This window comes from Oryctolagus cuniculus, chromosome 2 (genome assembly GCF_964237555.1).
Source record: "Oryctolagus cuniculus chromosome 2, mOryCun1.1, whole genome shotgun sequence".
Classification (NCBI taxonomy): Eukaryota; Metazoa; Chordata; class Mammalia; order Lagomorpha; family Leporidae; genus Oryctolagus; species Oryctolagus cuniculus.
In genome coordinates this window covers 66209824-66224245 of record NC_091433.1, presented here as the reverse complement: position 1 = coordinate 66224245, position 14422 = coordinate 66209824, and the positions used below count along the sequence as shown (strand labels likewise).

The 14422-nt window shown below is 51.1% G+C and overlaps 1 protein-coding gene across 3 annotated transcripts in view; it reads left to right on the top strand.

Moving 5' to 3' along the window:
- Positions 1-14422, top strand: part of IRF2 (interferon regulatory factor 2) — a 98323-nt gene that overhangs the window by 68068 nt on the left and 15833 nt on the right. For all 3 annotated transcript variants that reach the window (XM_002709493.5, XM_008250282.4, XM_070068331.1), the window contains one exon: positions 4344-4461. In XM_002709493.5, the coding sequence (XP_002709539.1) occupies positions 4344-4461 (118 nt within the window). The remainder of the gene's footprint in view (positions 1-4343; positions 4462-14422) is intronic.

Below are 14422 nucleotides of genomic sequence, written 5' to 3'. Positions count from 1 at the left end.
GATGGGGAGGAAGGTTCTAAGGCAGCCAGGCCTGGGTGGGTGGTTCAAGCACAGAGCTGCTGTTCTCGGTGGTATTATGGCTGTCCACAATATTGTGGAGTGGTGCGGGTACTCTGGTACGTGCAAGTCCCTGGCTGACTTTATGAAGCCCAGCTGTCAGGAAGGCTTGTTGGCAAAGTGACCCACAGAGGCCCTTCAGTTTGATGTCCACAAACCTGACTTAGAGGAAACTGGCTTTGTACCCATGAATGAAGGCATTTTGTGGGGTGGGAGGGGGGTTGGTGGTAGAAGGTGATCTTATGGCCAGTGTATTGGACCTCAAGCAGAGAGGCCATCTAGACAAGGGCTTTGGCACGGGATAAGATGACAGGGCTTAGGGCAGAGGAAAGGGGCACCAGGGAACAGAGACCCTCTTGTCGGCTAATGTAGGCCCACCCCCAGGCCTACCCAGCAAGGCTAGCTTTGAAATCAACTGAAGGCCATGCCTGCCCCTGAACTGTCTCCTGTGCCAGTTTGCTTTTGCACAAAGTCCCTCAAACTGTAGACCATGCCTTGGATTCTGTAATTACAGAGCCTAAATACATTATTTGGCAAAGTTAGTGCATCATAGAAGAGTATGGACCCACAATCTTTATCTCTGTGCAAGCCGAGAGGATTAGGAACCAAGGAAGCTATAGGCTGTTTGATTTATAGGAGAGTCAAAACTAGAGTGAGAAAGAGAACAGAGAGAGGAGGCTGACTCAGGCGTAACCGGGCAGGACACAGGACAGGAGCTGGGCACCAGATGCCCGGAGAGGCTGCAAACGAAGGCCTTTGATGGCCCGCAGGCTCTCTGCCCCCTTGATCCATGGAGAACTGTGCACCCCTTTTTTCAGTTTGGGGCCCTTGGATGTTGACTATAGCTTGGGTTTAGATATCCGTGCTTCTAGTCATTTCAGACTCTGGTGAAGATCTCTCCAGACTTGTTCTGCTCCCTGGCTGGAGATGTTTCTGGATGGCGCTGGCTGCCTTTGCGCAGAGATCTTGCACACACAAGATGGTTTTCACCGACCACTTTGACATGGAGAGCTCCTTCGTGGGGTGCAGGTGGCAGGAGTGAACCAATATTCAAAATAGTCTGTCACGGTTGGCAGACTGCATGTAGAAGGGGTGCAGGGCACAGATGGGGATGGAGAGAGTAAAGCCGTGTTCGTAGTAGTTCCATCTCAGTTTCCACTGGCGTTAGTGCAGAGCACAAGGTTTGTTAAGACAAAGCTCCTGGAATTGAGCTGTGCTGCATAGCCGAAGACTGAGTTCAGTTCCTGTAGCTGCTCAGGCTAAAAGTAGTGTGTGCTGTTGGAAAATTAATTTAGTCTCTGAGTCATAATTTTCTCAAGTGTAAAGTGATAAAAGTATCGCTTGCAACTAATTAAACTGTAGATCATATGAAACACTGGAAGCCTTCAATTGGAGAGAGGAAAAATCAGAATAATTTAGGCTTTTATATATATGCAAGTCTGACTACCTCATTAACTTTTATAAGAAACCTAGACACAGAATGAGTAGATACTAATATAGCGAAAGAAATCCATAAAAATAAGCAGTTCTCGCCATCATTTTTTCAAATGCCTCTACTTACCTCCTTGTGAGGGAACAGAGGAAGTGGAAGAGGGGTAAGGAAATGTGGGGCATGACTGGGGCTGGGGAGGCAGAAAGGCTGCAGTGAGGAGAGGCAGAGTGGCAGCAAGGTCAAGCCAGGAGGTGCTCGGGCAGGAAGACGCCCCCGCGTGTGGGGCGGGGAGGGACTGGAGAAGCAGTCCTTGCACTGGGGAGAGCAGTTTCGTTGGTGGCCTCTGATGGTAGTCAGCACTTACTGGGTAGTAAGTTCCACATGCATCTTCATCTCATTGAATCTTCAGACCTCCCCTTGGACCTGGGTCCTCTTATTATCGGTTTACCACTGTCCACAGTGCCTGCCCCTCCCCGCCAAGAGAGGCTCAGGTCCCACAGCCAGTGAGAAGCGAAGGAGCCAGACCCTACCCCTCGCCTGCCTGGTCCCAAAGCCTGTGCTCTCGGGTCCCTGTGGGAGCTGAATTCTGCAGATGCATGGGAAGTGAGACTGCGAGTGGTAACGGGCACAGATGAGGAGGTGAAGTTCATAAAGGGGCGGTCATGGCTTCAAAGGAAGGGAAAAGATGGTGATTCAGGTCACAGGCAAGTGGGAGTTTTTCTCAGGGTGAACTTCTTATTTATTTATTTACTTATTTATTTTTTTAGTCAGAATTACACAGAGAGAGGAGAGACAGAAAAGAGACAGAGAGAGGTCTTCCATCTGATAGTTCACTTCCCAATTGACTGCAACAGCCAGAGCTGTGCTGATCCAAAGCCAGGAGCCAGGAGCTTCTTCCAGGTCTCCCATGCAGGTGCAAGGGCCCAAGGACTTGAGCCATCATCCACTGCTTTCCTAGGCCATAGCAGAGAGCTGGATTGGAAGTGGAGCAGGGCCGGCGCCGTGGCTCAGTAGGCTAATCCTCCGCCTGCAGCACCAGCACACCGGGTTCTAGTCCCGGTCGGGGCGCTGGATTCTGTCCTGGTTGCCCCCCTTCTAGGCCAGCTCTCTGCTGTGGCCAGGGAGTGCAGTGGAGGATGGCCCAAGTGCTTGGGCCCTGCACCCTATGGGAGACCAGGATAAGTACCTGGCTCCTGCCTTTGGATCAGCGCGGTGCGCCAGCCGTGGCAGCCATTGGAGGGTGAACCAACGGCAAAAGGAAGACCTCTCTCTGTCTCTCTCTCTCACTGTCCACTCTGCTGTCCACTCTGCCTGTCAAAAAAAAAAAAAAAAAGGAAGTGGAGCAGCCGGGTCTCGAACCGGCGCCCATATGGGATGCCGGTGCTTCAGGCCAGGGTGTCAACCCACCATGCCACAGCGCCAGCAAGGGTGAACTTCTTATTTGGATCTTGGAAAAAAGGGGGAAAATGCAAGATGCTTGGAGGGAAAGTTCTATCCAGTGGGGCTGTTCTGGGCCTTTCCTTACATCCAGCCTTTGGTACAGCTGATAAACCATGCAGTGTGCATATGTGTATGTGTATGTGTGTGTGTGTGTTCTCTCTAGATACCAAACAGTGAAGTGAAGCCACCAATGCCTTTGAAGTCCTTGTTGGGATGGGGATTTGCAAGGTGGGATCTTGAAGAGGGGGTGGTTCTCCGCCCTCCCTGTGACTTGGCTAAGATTTTGGGGGGAATGGGATTTATCACGGCAAGTGGTGCAAAATAGATTGGTAACCACACCCACCATGCCTTAGAGTTGCCCCCCACTCACAGCCTTTCAAAGCACAGGCCATTCTCCCTATGTGATTCTCTGCTTCCAGTCCTGTGTTCCTTGTACTGCTGCTCTACCCTCTTCTTCGTTTGCGATTCTTCAGGGGCTGTCCTGTATGGGCTTTGACTGACCTGATGATTGCTGTCCCAGAAGCAAATGCAATCTTACTTTGTGGAAAATGCTTTCTCATTAGAATGCTCACAGTCAATGTCTGCCTTGGGACTGGCCTTCCCAGGGTGGACCAGAACTCTCAAAGAGACTGGGGGCCAGGGCAGGGGTGGGGGCACAGTGGCGGGGATGGTAGTATACCCATTTACAGATGGAGGAACTGAGGCACAGACATTAGGGCAGAGGTTTAGAGCTGTTTTAAGGCAGGCGGATTCATGTTCGCTGATTCATTACTATGAATGTGGAGCCTTCTTGGGTTGCATGGACCAGTCAGGCACCCGAAGGGCATCTGTGTGAAGCCATACGTGGGGACCTATGCAGCTGGACTCAGGTATCAGCTGCGAGTCAGCCACACACTGACAGCAGGGAGCACAGGGGGCCAGGAACTGTGGCAAGCCGTACCTAAGCAGGACTCCCCAGCTTCCTCGGGGCCCCTGTTCTTGCGCCAGTCGCCAAAGCAGAGCTTTCCGCAAACAGCTGTGCAAGAGGTGGCATGATTGCTCCCACGGAGAGACCACCAGGAGCTCTTGAGCACGCCCTCCCCCCGGAGAAGGCAGGCTCAGACTCCACACTGCAGTACTTCACTGACAGCCACGCAGCTCTGCTCAGCCCTCCAAGCCGCTGTCTGCAGGTATAGGCATTCCTCAGAGCCAGCCGGGTGCGTTAGTGACGGCTCCCCAAAGGCAAAGAACTCGAACACCCGGCTGTGCACCCATTCGGAAACTTGTGTGACCCAGGCTGGCTTCAAGAAGTGGGATTGCATTCGCTAGACCAACGTGAATGGTCCCCAGAAAGTAGAGAGGGTAGGACTGAAGTGAAGAAAAGGGAGGGGGGAAAGGAAGTGTTCTCAATTCTGTTTTCTTTTCTTCTTCCTAGCAAGAACCAATTGAGTCATCTTTGGGGCTTAGTAATGGAGTAAGTGATCTTTCTTCTGAGTATGCGGTCCTGACTTCAGCTATAAAACATGAAGTGGATAGTACGGTGAACATCATAGGTAAACTGTTTTGCCATCTCATCTTTCATGCGCACGAGCGTCCCTCTGGGGTCTGGAGTTGAGTTGTTGGGAGGAGGAGGAGGTCTTGGAGCCAACTCAGAGTGCAAGGTCCAGCCGCTGGGTTTCAAGGCTGACAGATAAAGGCCCTAGAGGCTCAGACCAAGGCACTTGGGCGCCTCAGAAAAGAAGGCCGGGGGTGACTCCCTGAGAGTCGTTTTTCTCCCAGCAGCTGGTGGCTAGCCATTCTCCCATCTTTTCTATTGGGTCCCATGGGTGAAAGTGGGACTTACTGAACTTGAGAACCAAGGAGAGGGAAGGCTGACCCATGAGTCCCCTCGACAGCTGCTCCCGTAACCAGCCTGCCCCAGAGAACCTGAGGCCCAGAGACCTGTCACCCGAGGGCACACCCCGATTTTTGAACAGCTTCCATGTAGCAGCCTCAGTAAGATGAGCAGGAACTGGACTGGAGGGCAAGGCCCGCCCCACTGGTAACTTCATGGAAGGACACAGATAGTACAGAGAAACCAAGACAACCCCACCTGCAAAGGACATGATGCCGAGGGAGAGCACGGGGATGAGGGAGAGAGCTGGGGGCTGCTTTGACACTATTAAGGCCTTGGGGGCGGCTGGGAGGGAACACACTTGGAGGAATAGAGAGGCCAGGTGTGCCCCAAGCCAGGGGAGCTGGGCGAAGCAGCAAAACAGGCAGGAGAGGGAGGGGGGCACGGAAGGAGGTTGGGTTTTAGTCCCGAATGGCTGGAGGGTTTGTTTTAAAGGCATTTTCTATCAGGAAGTGTAACATGTTTTACATGCACTGCAAGGGTAAACACTACCCTCAGAAGGGTTTTAGGCAAGGGGGTGACAAGCTGTTGAATCACTTCTCAAGGGGTCCCACTGAGATGCGGTGGTGGATGGAGGCAGGGCCTGGGGCTAACTCTGGTTTGGAGGGGCAGCGTCTTTGCCCTCAGGTACCTTTTGATCCCTGAAACTGCTCTAACTTTATAAACAATCAGGGCTTCTGATGTTAATAAGAACCAGAGAGCTCAGAGCTGTGGCAGCAAGCCCATGTCTGGAGCCTTTATGTAGGAATTCTCAGTCGAACACCAACCAGAGATGTCCATGTCAGACGTCCATGTCCCCTCATTTTCCCTGGCTTTGGAGTTCTGGAAGTAGAACCCCATCTGCAGGGAGGTCTTAGAGGGCATGCAGCCTGAAGGCAGAATAAAGCAAACCTGCAGAGTCCCAAGGCCGGTAAGGCTCGGCCTCCCCAGCAGCGCTGGCAGCCAGGGGATACGTTTGCCTGCGGGCATTTTGTCCCACAGGCCCTACACAGGAGGCCTTTTGCCCAGCCCACCCCTTTCCTAGCCCCCTAGCTGCCTCTTCTGAAGCCCCCAGGTGCTTCCCCTCTCTGCTGGCCTGCATTTGTCTCACCTTGAAAGGTAGAGGTGCCCACGGAGCCCTTTGGAAATAGGGAGGTGCTTGCCACAACTCCACTTTTTCTTGGGACTCAGCTGATTCTGAGCAAAGTGGTTGGTTTTTAGAGTCCCCCTTCACTTTGGAGATGAATTCAGCCTGAGATAAAATGCTGAACAAAAGCCAGAGTTGGACCTGTGTTTTCTTTACCTTTTAAAAATGTTTTTATTTGTTTATTTTAATTGACAAGTAATAATTTTATATTTTTGTAGAGGACAGTGTGATATTTTGATCTATATAGACATTGTTAAAAGATTGAATCAAGCTAATTAAATATCTAGCACCAACTTATTATTTTTTGTGACAAGAATGTTAAAAAAAATCCATTCTTGTAATGATTTTGAAATATACAATACATTATTATTATGAACTGTGATCATGATGCAACGCAATAGATCACTAAATATTACTTTAAAAATTTTAAGCTGTTTTTATGTGTTAGAGAATCAGAGAGAGAGAGAGCGCGCATTAGTTCTTAGCCACTCGTTCGCTCCCCCATGCCCGTAGTGGCCTTGGTGGGGCAGACTGAGCCAGGCAGGCAGGCCTAGATTTGCCCGGGAGCCAGAATGCATCTCAGCCTCCCACATGAGCAGCAGGAACCCAGTTACGTGAGCCATCGCTGCCGCCTTCCAGGGTCTGCAGTAGCAGGAAGCTGGAGTCAGGAGCTGGAGCCAGGCACTCAGATGAGAGACAAGGGTGTCTCAGCTGCTAGGAAACGTAGGCTGCCCGATCACCGGCTCTTCTTCCTGTCTGAGACTTCGTCCCCTTCGAGGAACCTCTTCCCCTCCCCCTTAACGCCCCAGCCTCCCTTCTACTCTCTGTCCCTAGATTAACGTTAGTAGCTTTCAGGCAGAGGTGAGGTTGCATAGTATTTGCCTCTCTGTGCCTCATTTATTTCACTAAGCATAATGTCCACAGGTCCATCCTACTTATAAAGCATGCCCGTTGTGGGCGAGTCTTCCCTCTGTGATCCTGTTTCAGGCTGGTTGTTCTCCGTCCTGTCGGCACGAGAGATGCCAGCTGAGGTGGGTGTGAGTTAAATGAGTCCTTAATCTCTTCTGGTAAGAAGACAAAGGCCAGGTTTGGTGAGAAAATCGCTTTCTGGATTAAGTGATTCTCTTCCTGGTCTTAATAATGCACTAATCATGAAAGGCAGAGAAGTGTGATTGGATCTCTCTTTCTAATTCGTTTGTGACCCTCCACACAAATCCATAATTATATATGAACAGGATCCATAGTGTGTTTAAGAAGAAGTGAGCTCATGTCAGCACGGCCTCAGACTTTAAACCCTTCCCAGAGCTCTGGCCCACACCTGCCCCCAAGGCTATTGATTAACTGTCTTGGTCTTTCTGATTTGTGGACAGAGATGAGAAATAGGGGGACCCTGATTCCAAGGCTGCCGCAGCCTGTGAGAGACTCTCTTCGTCTCTATATCTCACACATGTGCTTTATTCAAAGATGTCACCATTTCTTACTCTCAGTTCATCTGTTTCTAAACCCAGTGTTTCCTTACAGCTTTGTCTTTAGGCCCCCAAGAGCTTCAAGGTGTTTTGATCCTACTTTTATGAGCATATGTTTCTGAGATTAAAGTTGGGGGCTGAAATGAGTGCCTAATATCATAGTATCTTTTATGGTGTCTGGAGGCTCTTTAGCTTAGTAAATGGATTGAGAAGCAGTCCTTGAAGCCAGTGCAGCCCAGCCAGTAGTATATTTTTATTCTGCACAGAGCTGGCTGTTTGTGTAGGCATGTATCACCATAGTTTAAAGTCTGAGCCGTGCAAAGCACCAAGTGGACTGTTGCTCTGACAAAGGAACCCTTGCAGGATGGCGACCAGGTTTTGCTCTTGTTCTTACCACAATGCAGAGCCAACACAGACACACACACACACACACAGAGGGCTGTGTCCTGGCCTTACCTTCTCCATAACAGTCTAGTGGAGCCAGCTGTTGAAACCAGATGTGGGATGTGGCTATCTGAAGGCTTAGCAACTGTGGACACCAAAAACAAGTGTGGTGTTTCCATATTGGTGCATGTCTCCTGGGGTTCTGTCATTCCTGTGTGGCCCAGCATACAGGTTTAGCACCCAACACCCACCTGTGCTTTCCCTTTAAGGGAAGAGAGGAGGAACAAAACCCTCGTTTTTATTTCTGCTTGTATTTGGCATTGCAGTTTCTGTTGTGTGTGCAGTGACTTCTGTTTTTAGGGAGCGGAAGAAGCCAGCAACATGTTGAATTGTTCTGACAATACCCTGCTGGCCCCTCGCCCAGCTTAGCCGTGCTTTTGCTGAGCTGTACTGAAACAGTCTCCAGGCAGTGTAAAAAGTCTGCAGGTGTGGACATTCTGTCTGACTTGCCCAGGCAGTGCTTTATAACCCCATTGTTGTCCTTGATAAAAGGTAGCCCCACCCTTCAGTAAGGCAGAGATCACCGGGAAACAAGGGTGACCATTCATTACCCTGAAGAAAATAAAGCGAGCTGCGGAAGCCAGGCATTCAGCAATTAGGAAGCCATGGACTTTGGGTCGTGTCTTCATTTGGACCATGCAAAGTGCATTTTGAGAGAACGTTGGGTTTTTGTTGGTAATTGCCTCCAGTTTTGACTGGCTTTATCTAAAGTGAAGCTTCAGTAGCCAAGCCTAGAACCCCACGTACCAACTGCAGAGTAGGAGGCCAGAGTCGCAACTCAGAGGGCAGCTTGGGAGCTGCCACAAGGGCCTCCTGGCTGTGACCCCAGCACTCCTGTCGTTTGAGGATGCTGGGCTGAAGGACGGTGTCATCGTCTTCTGCCATGTCCATCAGTTCCTGTTAAATTCCAGCCACAAGACACAAAGGATCCTTTAGACAGAGGGCGCCCCCTCTAAAGGGGTCTTCCTTGCCTGTTTTCAGTGGGGTATCTGCTGTGCCACTGAGGTTCTGGGAGAACTGAGCTGCTCCCCGTCAGGGGCAGAACAGAGACAAGGCTTCCAGTTTTGTCAGGATCCCTGGAAAACTCTCAGCCATAGGAAACTCCACGTGGAATGTGCACCAGGATGCCACACGCAGCAGACACAGTTCTGACCGGAGACGTTAGCTTTATTAGCAAAGGGACCTCGGCCACCCTGGCCACACAGGTGAGACTGCACAGGCCTGCTGCTCAGTCACTGGGAGCCAGCCGGGAGGATTTGCCTGTGGTTGTTTTCAACCTTTAGAAAGTTTTGTTTACTCAAGAAACCTGTCCTGGTTTTAGGAGGCTATATAGATTTCTCCTTCCTCCTCTGTTAGCCATCCCATCCCCCACTTAAAGTTAACCATTAAATGCTGCTGTCTTCCCCCATCATACTCCTCATGTCTGTCCCTGTTGCTGTTGCTGTCATGGTGCCTGGCCCTGGCTCTGCTTCCCTTCTGCCCTCTCCTATTCATTCTCCATGCAGAGTGACTTTTTCTTTTTTTTTTTTCTTTTTTTTTTAGAATGCCAGCATCCCCATGTCACCATTGCCCCCAAGACAAAAACCCAAGTCCCCTCCCGCTCTGTCCCTGGGGTCTGGCATGCCCAGGTCACTGCCTGCTGTCCAGTGCTTTCCTCCCCATTTTTTTTTTGTTGTTGACAGGCAGAGTGGACAGTGAGAGAGAGAGACAGAGAGAAAGGTCTTCCTTTGCCGTTGGTTCACCTTCCAATGGCCGCCGCAGCCGGCGCACTGCAGCCGGCGCACCTGCTGATCCAATGGCAGGAGCCAGGTACTTATCCTGGTCTCCCATGGGGTGCAGAGCCCAAGTACTTGGGCCATCCTCCACTGCACTCCCTGGCCACAGCAGAGAGCTGGCCTGGAAGAGGGGCAACCGGGACAGAATCCGGTGCCCCGACCGGGACTAGAACCCGGTGTACCGGCGCCACAAGGTGGAGGATTAGCCTAGTGAGCCGCGGCGCCGGTCTTCCCCATTTTTGAATGTGAATTATTCTGAACCGAGGCCCTGTCGTCATAGCCCAGTAAGAAAGGGGAGTTTGGTGGTTCCCCTGGGACGTGTAGGCTGACAACCTCACGGTCTTACCCAGATTTCTGTCCCCAGGTCCTTGACTCTGGAGGCGTTGGTTAACTCTCTGCAGAGTTTTCACCAGGAAACATGCTGTGTTCCGCCTTTGTAGGGTAGCATGGGATGCTGTTTGTGGCGGGGGTGAGGATCTCCACCACACCAGCCACACCTGCACCTGTGTCAACTCTGTCCCTGTAGTCGGGGAGTCAGGCCCATGGCAGACTTGGGCTCTGGACCTAGTTCTGAAGTTTTCCATTTATTTACCACGTGATCTTGGGCAAAGTCCCTCTGGGACTGTTTATACATAAATTATTTACATTTATGAAATTATACATAAAATGGAAACAATACGGATGCAGAGTTGTGGTGAAGATCCAGTGAGATGTACCGCTCCATCTCTCGGTGGTGAGATGGTGAGGTGACCCTGTTACACAGTCATGCAAAGCTGCATCTCAGCACAGGGAGCCCCACTCAGGGCTGCCTCTTGGGACCTGGCATCACTCAGCTCTTCAGAGGGGGCCATGCTAATAGCCCGATTTATACTCTCTGCTAGCCTGGGTGACCTTGGTGGTTGACCTGCCCTCTGAGTTCCGGCTTTCTTCAACCATAAACTGGCAGAACTCAGCCACCTCCAGCAGCCTTCCCGTTTCTAACAGTCTCAGCCTTGAAGCACGTTCCCAGGCGGAGCCCTCCAGGAGGTCAACAGTTGTAATTAAGTAAGAACAGACTTTGACGCAACCAAAGCGGTTCATCATTAACCAGCCATGGATACTCTTGTAATTCTCAGCCACCAGTCTCAGGAAAGCCTGCATTCCCTGAGCGACTCTTTCGTAAGCTGGAGGAGCTTGGTAGATTGGTAGCACTTAGGACCATTTGAGAATTTCCTTAGCACCCAATAGCGAACTGCTGAAAAGAAATTTCACTGTTGTTTATATAAGCCCAAAGACTCATTAAAGTGAGATTTGAAAGATTTTTTTCCTCAAAGGGGCTTAAAAAGCTCAAGTTTAACTTCATTAACTTTGTTAAGGACATCGAATTGCAAAGAGTTGAAATTTGGGGTTGTAAAGTTGACCTTGCTTTTTTTTTAAGAGTTATTTTATTATTTATTTTAAAGGCAGGGTTAACAGTGAGAGAAGGAGAGAGAGAAACAGGAACAGAGATCTTCCATCTGCTGGTTTACTCCACACATTACCACAACATTTGGGACTGGACTGGGCCAGGCCAAAACCAGGATCTTGGAACTTCATCTGTGTGTCCCACATGAGTGCAGGGGCCCAAGCACTTGAGCCATCTTCCGCTGCTTTCCCAGGCACATTGGCAGGGAGCTGGAATGGAAGTGGAGCAGCCAGAACTCAAACCAGTCTCATATGGGATGTCAGCATCACAGGCTATAATGTAACCACTGCGCTACAACACTATCCCTGTAAAGCCTGTGTGACCCTGTAAGGGCTGTGTGACCTTGAATTGTAGTTCCAATTGTGCTGTTCTGTCACAACTAAGGTGGGGATCCTATAGGACTGGCAGGTTTGGGGAGAGGCAGAGATGAGTGCTTAGACACTCGGTGGCACCAGGCTAGAGCCACTTCTGAGCTCAGTTGCTGTAGCAGACAAGTTTGTTATTCGTGTGGCCTTTCAGAAGTCGGTGTGGCTGGCTGGCTGTCACAACAGGGAAATCCAGCCGGGCAGGGGAACCAGTCATGCAGGGGAGAGAAAGAGCAGGAGCGAGAGCGAGAGGGGGGAGACCTGCATATTTATGCTTGTGTCTGAATACCTTAGATGTTGGAGTCTTCCTCTTCTTTCTGGGCTTTGATTCGAGAGTTATGTATCGGAGAGACGGAGAGCTTTCATCCACTGGTTCGCTCACCAAATGCCTGCAGCTAAACCAGGCCAAAGCCAGGAGCCAGGGATTCAGTCCAGGTCTCCCAAGGACCCACATACTTGACCCAAGTACTTCAGCAGGAAGTTGGGACAAGGAGTGGAGCCGGGACTGAAACCCAGCATTTTGTCTGATAGGGGATGCGGCTGTCCCAAGCGGCATCTTAACCGCTGTGCCAGGAGCCAGCCCCGAGCATTGAAAAGTTTCTAAAGTGTCCTGAGTGGTGTCCGGGTGAACTGGCCGTCCCTCACTGAGGTACAGAGCAACATTGATCTTAGAGATGACATCATCATTCACTGGGGGTCCAGAAAACAAAAACCTGTTTTCCTACCCTAGTCACCAGCATTCAGGACACTCTTAAAATGTGAGTGGAAATGCTTATCTACTGTCCTTTGTCTTCAGTCCCATATTTGAAATGAAATACAATCAAATTTAGCTATAAGTTAATGTATGCATTTGGACAGATGCCTTGGTTGTGGGACCACCACCACATTGAGAACAGGACATCCTCCTTACCCCACAACATTTCCTCCCCCACCCCAAGCCAGGCAACGACCCTGCTGTGTCTTCAGTACTTTGCCAGAAGTCGTGGAATTTTCTGGAAAACACTGTTAGCCATGAGCTCCCGCAGGACCCTGGCTGCAGTCTCTCCTTTCCTCTCACTAACTCAGCAGAGGATCTTTTGAGCTGTTCTCTGGTGCAAGTTGGGAACCTGTGCCATGACAGGATACAGAAAGTCCTAACACATGGGGCGTCCAAGTCATGCCACCGCTTGTGACACCGGCATCCTACATTGTAGTGCTGCTTCAGGTCCTGGCTGCTCAGCTCCCAGTCCAGCTCCTGCAGCAGCAGATGTCCCAAGTGCTTGGGCCCCTGCCACCCTGTTAGAAACCCACATGAAATTTCAGGCTCCTCCAACCTGTACCAGCCCGGGCTGTTGCGGCTATTTGGGGAGTGAACCAGTGGATAGAAGACTCTCCCTCTCTGTCTCTCTCTGCCTCTCACAAAAATAACTAAATCTTTACCCTCCACCAAAAAAAAAAAGGAAAGGAAAGGAAAGAAAGCCCTAATGCAGGCTGTCAGCTCTCAGGGGCTGGAATTGGCTTGAGGAGATCTGACCTCAACAAATAAAAGTTAATTAAAGGCATGGAGCAGTGACCAGCAACACCAGAAAAGTCCAAGGCTGTCTTACGGTAGTTGTGGCTGAGCAAAAGGGACAGGAGTGAGAAATGCTCAGAGGAAAGACAGGTGCGTGTGTGCCGCAGGAGACAGGAAGGCGCCCGAAACAGGGCCCTGCTCAACAATGCCTATTGCTCAGCTACTCCCAGCCTGTGTGCCGCTGCCTGCTGGGGCTTGATGCCTCAAACTGGGAAAAGGACGCCGCAGCCTGGACTTCCGCCACGTGCCATCTCCCTCCCCCTCCCTCTGCTTTTTGCTTTAACTTTGTTTTGCTGCCTTTCTGTTTACATTAACCTTTTTTTTTTTTTTTGACAGAGTTAGACAGTGAGAGAGAGAGAGAGAGAAAGAAAGAAAGGTCTTCCTTCTGTTGGTTCACCCCCTAAATGGCTGCTACGGCTGGTGCGCTGCGCCGATCCAAAGCCAGGAACCAGGTGCTTCCTCCTGGTCTCCCATGCAGGTGCAGCGCCCAAGCACTTGGGCCATTCTCCACTGCCCTCCTGGGCCACAGCAGAGAGCTGGCCTGGAAGAGGAGCAACCGGGACAGAATCCAGCACCCCTACCGGGACTAGAACCCAGGGTGCCGGCGCCGCAGGCGGAGGATTAGCCAAGTGAGCCGTGGCACCGGCCTACATTAACCTTACTCTTGGCATTATTGTATGCCGGCCCCTACCTACTAGACTCCCTTCCCCCCATCCTTGTCGGTGTTGATCCTCCTCTGCTTCTCCTGATGGTGGACCATGGCAGGTGTTCCATACGCCTTTGTTAGCTGAACCCAGAGTTGGGCATTATGAGGAAAAGCAGTGGGAGAAGTTCTGGTGGGAACAGAAGGCCAGAACTAGGAAGAGACTCAAGCTGCTGCCATGGTCACCCTGCTGGCTCACAGGAGGACAAGAGTTTTGGGGCATCGGAGGTGGGAGTGGCTCTGATTTAAATCTGTGTAGACAACCTTCCTTGCTTTGTGTGGAGCAAGCTGCTTAGGGCCCCTTCTGCACACACACACACACACCATGTGGTTTCCATCCTGCACCTCCACCAGCTTCTTAGGACTTGGGATGGGGCAGGACATGATCCCGTCCTCCTGGCACTTTGTTTCCCTTGGGAGAATGGACAGGCGAAACCTGAGCGGGTCAGTGTTGGTGTTCAGTCCGGGTCTCATGAGCTGCATAACTGACAGCCTCACACTGCCACAGCACCGCCCAAAGGGTGAAAGAAGACTGGGGGAGTCTGCCTGCCATGTTTAGCCTGCCTTCCTCACCTCGAACTACATCCCCAGCAGGTGCATACACACAGCACCCGAGGCCACTTCCATCCTGTGTGCTTGGCTCCGGGGAATCTCTCCCCTCTTTATGAAAGAACCTGCCGAGCCGGCGCCGTGGCTCAATAGGCTAATCCTCCACCTTGCGGCGCCGGCACACCGGGTTCTAGAC